Source organism: Halichoerus grypus, chromosome 1 (assembly GCF_964656455.1).
Source record: "Halichoerus grypus chromosome 1, mHalGry1.hap1.1, whole genome shotgun sequence".
Lineage (NCBI taxonomy): Eukaryota > Metazoa > Chordata > Mammalia > Carnivora > Phocidae > Halichoerus > Halichoerus grypus.
Genome location: NC_135712.1, coordinates 109426977 through 109434355, shown reverse-complemented (window position 1 = coordinate 109434355; position 7379 = coordinate 109426977). Strand labels below are relative to the sequence as shown.

The 7379-nt window shown below is 36.0% G+C and overlaps 1 protein-coding gene across 1 annotated transcript in view; it reads left to right on the top strand.

The window, feature by feature from the left end:
- Window positions 1-3205: 3205 nt before the first annotated feature.
- AADACL2 (arylacetamide deacetylase like 2) overlaps window positions 3206-7379 on the top strand; it is a 28571-nt gene continuing 24397 nt past the window's right edge. The window contains 3 exon segments of the mRNA XM_036075512.2: window positions 3206-3343; window positions 6317-6345; window positions 6347-6534. Of these exon segments, the coding sequence (XP_035931405.1) occupies window positions 3206-3343; window positions 6317-6345; window positions 6347-6534 (355 nt within the window).

Genomic DNA, 7379 nt, shown 5'->3' with positions numbered 1-7379 from the left:
AAAGTAGGATTCTTGTCTTGTCACTGATTTATTTGTGTTTTATTGGTAATGCCTAATTGGCATAATGCATTAATGTTAATGTTGTTCGGGGTTTGTTTTAGTCTGCTGTAAAAAAAAAAACAAACTATAGACTAAATAGTTTAAACAACAAACATTCTGGAGTCAGGAAAGTCTAAGATCAAGGTTCAGTGGGTTTACTGTTTGGTGAGGGCCTTCTTCCTGGTTCATAGACACCCATCTCCTTGCTGTGTCCTCACCTGGCAGAAGGGGCAAAGGAGCTGTCTGGGGTTTCTCTTACAAGGGCACCGTCCCACTCATGAGGTCTCTGCTCTCATGCCCTAATCCCTTCTCCAGAGCTCACTTTCTAACAGTCACTTTGATCATTAAGTTTTCAACCTATGAATTTTGGGAAAACACATTCAGTCCATTATAGGATTTAAAGAAATATTTGTATGCCACCTACCATTAAGAGATCAAGATTCATACCCACTATGTAAATTCAGTTTGGTCTTACTGGGATGATGGCACAAGTCTACACTTCTTTAGGAGGGTGTAAAGAAAGGGAAATTGATCAACCTTCTATGTCAGAGATCACAAAAAGAAACACGGAAGTGATTTAGCTGGAAATTAAAAGCCGGAAAAGTGTTTGATAAGCAGGTAGGATCAGAGAGAACTTGAGGGGCTCATTCTGGGAGAAGAGATATGATGAAAGCTCCAGAGGGCTTAATGGCTTTTTGCTATAGGGTAACTTCCAGCAATTGAAGTTGGCCTGGCTTGTAGGGTCAAAGGAGAGACTCTGAAGATGACTGGAAACATACAGTGCACTACTGAGAAATTTGGATTTTTATCTTGGAGGGAATGGGAAAAATATAAAGATGTTTGAGATTGTCTGATCTGGATAAAAGTGAGGTGTGGGAAGGGACATCCAAGACTCCACAAATATTAGTTGACTGATAATGATATCATGTGGTGGAAAACTGTGGGGAAAATAAAACAAGTAAACTTTGCTCTGAACTGAGTGCACGGTGTTTCATAACCTCTCAAGCAAAAGGCCAAAAACTGCCAAACCAAACACTATCGTGTGCACAAAAGCCTTACCTTTCTTTCATTTAGTGAGTAAAACAAGGTAAAGTTTAAAGAGACATAAAGCAATGGTGTTGACAGCTCTGTAAAGTAAGAAAAGACCCACAGTCATTGAGTCTGGGAAAAGATGGTCTCAGTTTTATTCCGGGTTCATGTCATACATCTGATCTGTTCTCCTTCTATGCTTAACAATGGTGACCCAAGGGACATGGAAAATTGCGAAAGTTGGAGATCTTCAGAAACCTAGGGCTGAACCTAAGGAACTGCAAAGTGAGACAAATTTTTGGGCTATTTTCTCTTTATCTCTACCCCTCTCTCTAGCTCTTCAGATGTTTTAACCTTTGACTCCAGTCAGAGGTCTAATGCCCCCCTGTAACCTCACTACATAGACCTGGATCTTCTTGAAGGATTCCATACTCTTAAGTTGTCTCTTTTCTTTGATCTCAGCAATAATGTTGAAAATAATACAGTTAGTAATAATGACGACAACAACAACAGGTAATATTTCGTGATTGCTTACCACGGGTTAGGCAAACTGCTAGGATCTGATTAGAGAAACTGAGTCATTATGCCAGATACCTCGGCTTATCTTTCCAAATATGTTTATCTTTCCAAATACATAAGATACCTCTGCTTATCTTTATCTTACCTCTATTTTTCTCTCAGTCTTTGTCATCAGTGACCACTCCTGATTTTAGTTTTCAAACTTCATGGTGGATTTGAGATTTGAGATTTCCCCCTTACTAATATCCTTAAGCATTAATTAATCAGTTAACTTGGTTATCCATTAATTTATTCAAAATATGTATTTAGCACCTTTACCTGCAAAGCATTGATTTCTTAGAGGTTGCAAAGACAAAAAAAAAAAAAAATGTATGATGTCTTACAGTACACTGAGAAAGGCAGGCACACAAATTAAATTTGATAAAAGAGTTTTATGATTAGGGTAAGTCTGGTAGTATCAGTTTGTCCAGGACAGTTCCAGTTTATGTGCATTATTAATAGTGTCTCTTTCACTTGCAATAGTGTTGTAGTTTGAATAACAAATGATATTACTAAGTTATGCCCTGGGGGATTCAGGGAACACTGCAATGTAAGTGGATAAAAATAAAAATTTTAATAATGAAATTTAGGATAGACTTTGGAGTTAATACTTATGCTTTCAAGAGGCCCAATATAGACTTATATTAGACCCCTGATTGGATTGAATTCTATCACTAAAAATTACTTTCTTTAAGTACCAATCTCTGGTAATGAGCTTGAGAATCACAGGTTTATTGATTTGTGACTATTCTTTTATTTCCTAGGTCCTGACATATCAGACAGAAAATCTCCAGTTCCTTGCATCTCTAAAGAACATCAAAATGATCAGCTTTATGGACAGGGTCTCTCTCAGGGTGCAGCAAGCAGAAGTCCAATATTTGCACTTGATATTGTCACACTAGGCTACTTGGTATAGCTTGGTTTTAAAGATTTACCATTTAACCCATAAGAACAAAGTCACTGTGTAATCATTTAAAAAACAGTGTTTCCTGAGATACTTATACTGAGCCCTGTGGTACTTCAGACTATTATAGTTCTAGCTTGATGAATAATGGCATATGGACAAGTCTCCACACCCCTTATCTTTTGGCCCAAAGTTTGGTCCACCACAACAAGCAGGGTTTATTAACATAGTAATCCATGCAAGTTGCATGAGCCTGCATTTTGACTAAGTATCAGCTAATTTTTTAAAAAATTCTTTTCCTACAAAAACCAATCACAAAATTTTACTTTGTGGTATCTTAAGAGCTCTCATGTAGGCTCCGATTTCACACCTAAGTTGCTTTAACATGACAACAGTATGACAGGGTGAAGAAACACTGTGGGAGTTGTTAACTGTCTTATTATAATATAGGCATGAACTGTTGTGTTATAATATCTGTCTCAGAATCTGTGTATTTCAAAAATGAGTCATTACTGATGCAATAACTTTTGAATTAAAAATTAGCTTCGTGCTGCTAAGATGATCATATATTACCCAAAAGCGTTCCCAATCTACAGTTGTTCTGCTACTTATTAGTTAGTATTTGTGGAAACACTTTAATGTCAGCACTGTGAAGAGGCTAGAGAAAGGGATATCATGGGGTTCAAAGCTCTCTGTTTGGGGCTGTTTTGTGCTCTCTTTGCCTCTCGTATGTATATCACCGTACCGGGCAACATTGAAGAATACTGGAAAGTAGGGGCCTTAGATATATTTGCTAAAACTTGCACATTTATGGTAAGATTAACATTTTTTTCTTCTGGATATTGGAGCGCCTTGTTGACTAAAAATCAGTGCTTATGAACTTTTTAGTAGTTACTGTTTTTGAAATAATCATTGCTTCTTTGTTTGTTAGAATAAATCAATTACATAAAAGTAAGTAAATAAAACTTGCTGCATCTGCATCTGTGCAAACAGAGTGAGGTAGAATTCTTGCTGCCCAGGAGTTTATAGCTAAATGTAAAGATTGTGTCTATTGTGATATGCATTAAGTGGTATTGCTGAAGGGAAAAGTTTTGAAGTTTTCTTGACAACTTACATTTGAGTTATATTTGACACATTTGAGTTTTCAGTTAGGTTTTACTTATATATATTATACAGATAAACATTATTGGTGTTTGTACCCACTTGATGTTAATTTAGGACTCTCACTATCTCAATGGTTTCCACTGCCTATCTTTAATTCTAAATTGCTAGGTTTCAGAGATTGTCTGACTTGAAATATGTGGGTCGATTATGAATTCGAGCAAAAATAGCTCCTTGGTGAGGGGGAGATATGACTAGAAACTAGCATTTTTGAGCTTTTAGAATACATGGGCTTTCTATAATATATACCTCTGTGCATCCCCACTACCTTTTGATTATTTGTATCACTTTATAGAGGAGGACAAAGAAGTTCAGAGGGGCTCATACAGCTAGAAAGCGACAACTTCAGAATTTGAATCCACAGATACCTCATTTCAAAGTTCATACTCTTTCTGCCAAACAAAGGCTCCCAGAAACGTTCTTTGATGACAGAAGCGACACGAAGCTGAAAGGACACAATGGCAGCAGGGAATGATCAGAGAAGAGAGAGCCATCTATGGCTTCAGAGGGACAGGCTGTGCCCTGGTACGTTGTACAGCAGACAGCAGTTCTGTGGAAACACAGCCACCTCCTGTCTGTGTCTGCTAAGTCCTGATATTTCTCTCTTAGTCACTTCTCGAGGTACACCTTCGCCGGAACTCTCTCTTCCCGCAATGCTCTTCCCGCTGGAGTTAACATAACGTGAAAGCAATTACTGGCTCCATAAAGGCTTTTCCTTTTTCAGCTGCAAATTATTCTCACCATTGCCCATCTATAATAAAATTATGCCCTTTATAGATTTGATATTGTATATGGATTGTTCTTTATTTTTCAAAAGATAATAAGAAAAGCATCCGTGTATTTACTTTAAAGATTATGCTAGTAAAATTAACAGTCATTGGCTGTTCTAAAGAAAAGTTTTATTCTTCTCAATACTGAATTTTGTAAATCAAAGCTGAGATACCAGGAAGAAAAATCAATTCTTTAACATGTGAAAGGGAAGTGAAAATCAAAGTTCTTGAGAAAGTAAACTTGATAAATAAAATGCATCGTTATGTCTATCATATGTTAAATTGGAAGGCTGAGCTTGGTAGAAGAGCATGTCCAACCTTGAAAAATGTCCTTAGCCCTTCATTGACCTTTTTTTATACTTATAAAATGAGGATACTAATCATAAATACTTTTCAGGATTGCTCTGTGAATTACAGATCACATATGCTAGAAGAGCACAAAATAATCTCTAAAGTGGTACTTTTGTTATTGTTCAAAATATACTTAAGTATCTGCTCAGAAACAGAAAATATCTGAGAAATGAGAAACAAGGCAATTTGCCAAAAATCTTTTAAAATTCAATTCACTAAATGAAATATTAGTGTAATTTACCCATTTACCAAAAACTTGCTTTAAGCGATAGTCTACCTGATTATATTCAATTAGCATGAAATTATTTAAGAATCCTCATTAGTGAAGTACACTTATATAAGACAAGCTTTATTGAATACATACATGTGCTAGGCACTCTTCTATGTACATTAAAAGTCCTAACTCACTTGAATCTTACAACAACCCACCGAGGGGTTTATTTATTATTACTATTATTATTATTAAGATTTGAAAAATTGAAGTAGAGAGTAATTTGCTTCCAGTCATATAGTCAGTAAGTGATAGTCTAAGAGACTGGTCTAGAAAAATGGGTGCAGATTTGGCTTTGACATTTCCTGGTTGCAATTTAAGAGCTTCTGCATGCTTCCGCATCATTAAAGTATAGGTATTAGATGTTCTTTACTACCTCAAACTCTTGGAAATAATTGTAGGAATAAAGGTTGCTTAATGTACTATTTATTGACCATGTAATTTTTAAGGTTCTTCTTTTGAGTAAACTGTCCAGTGAAATGTCACAACGATCCTAGAAAAGTGGTCAGAAATACCAGGGAGAGCTTTCTTCAGTGGTATCAAATATGGGATTTCGGAGACGGGGTTGGGGGGCGAAGGACATAAATCTATTTGGAGTTGAAAACCAGGGCATTTAAATAACTAATAGTGTGGTCATAAGACAACATTTAAAATTTTGGATTAAATAGAGTGAACCATAAAGAAGAAAAATGTGACAGCATGCCTACAAAACAAAAGAAAACATGGTACAAGACCTGGACATTTTTCAGATAAGAATTTACAACTAAGAAATAATTATGATGGGGGCGCCTGGGTGGCTCAGTCATTAAGTGTCTGCCATCGGCTCAGGTCATGGTCCCAGGGTCCTAGGATCGAGCCCTGCATCTGGCTCCCTGCTCCGCGGGAAGCCTGCTTCTCCCTCTCCCACTCCCCCGGCTTGTGTTCCCTCTCTCGCTGTGTCTCTCTCTGTCAAATAAATAAATAAAATCTTTTAAAAAAATAATTATGATGGACATTAAAAAAAAACTGCTGGTAAACTGACAGCTGTTGAATGACACAGTTACTAATCTGAAATACAGAACACTTAAGATTTTCAACAAGCTTGTAGACTAAGATCTATGCAGTATTATTTGGAAATAATTGTTACAAACATTCTATTTCTGTTTATTTTGCTTATGTTTTCTTTTTTTAATTTTCTCTTTCTATGCATTTGATGTTAAAGATGAAAATGTTCAATTTTGTTTGCTTTTATAGGCTATGTGTTTTGACAGTATGGGTATTATGAGAAGAGCTTATTTCCATGATATTGAGGCTGGACCATACCCAGCCAGTTTCCGATGAGTATGTCACAGTGATGGATACAGAATTTGTTGACATTCCAGTATGTTTGTACTTGCCAAAGAGAAAGTCAGAAACCTCAAGATGAGCTGTAATCTATATTCACAGTGGTGCCTTTTGTTTCGGAAGTCTCAGTAAGTTCATCATATAAGGAAAAACTATAACTGGCTGTATATTTTTGATATAAGAACTTTTTAATATAAATATGCATACTTATATGTATAATAGGTATAAGTGTAGCTATAAATATTAGATATCTAGTAGAGAGAGAGAGACACAGACATATGTTTGGTAAAAAAATATCACGGAGATCATTATTTCTGTTTTTGTTTGGTTTGATTTTGCTAAGAATTTTCTTCTCAGCTTTTATATTGAATGAACTCATATCAAATGAAAGTAGGGTATGAATGAATCAATTAGTATAACTTGTTTTCTTTGGGATCAGAATATATTCAGGAGCAGAAGCATTGAAGTGAGGCAGATGTTTTAAATGGTAAATCAGAGTCCTATGTTGTTGGTCGCTACAAGGTGAAGTTTGTAGTTACTGATAACAATAATGCTAACAGTGATAAATCTTAGAATGGTAGCTAGTCTTGATTCTTAAAGGAAAACACAAAATAGACCTATTTTATAATAAAGTCTTCTTATTTGGGGAGACTGGGTGGCTCCGTTGGTTAAGCATCTGTTTTCGACTCGGGTCATGATCCCAGGGTACTTTCTGCCTACCAATCGCTCCCCCTGCTTGTGCTCTTTCTCTCTGTCCAGTAAGTAAATAAAATCTTAAAAAAAATAAACTCTTCCTATGAGGTATAGTTTCCCTATTTATCTCTGGCAATGATTCTAAGAGGCATATATAACAGATTCAAAACACAAACATGAATACATTTCCCTTTATGAGAACTTTGAAAAACTTGATGATCCAGTGGTGCTGGTATATAAGGAGGAGGCACTGTTCTATTTAGTTAAACAAATGAATAGA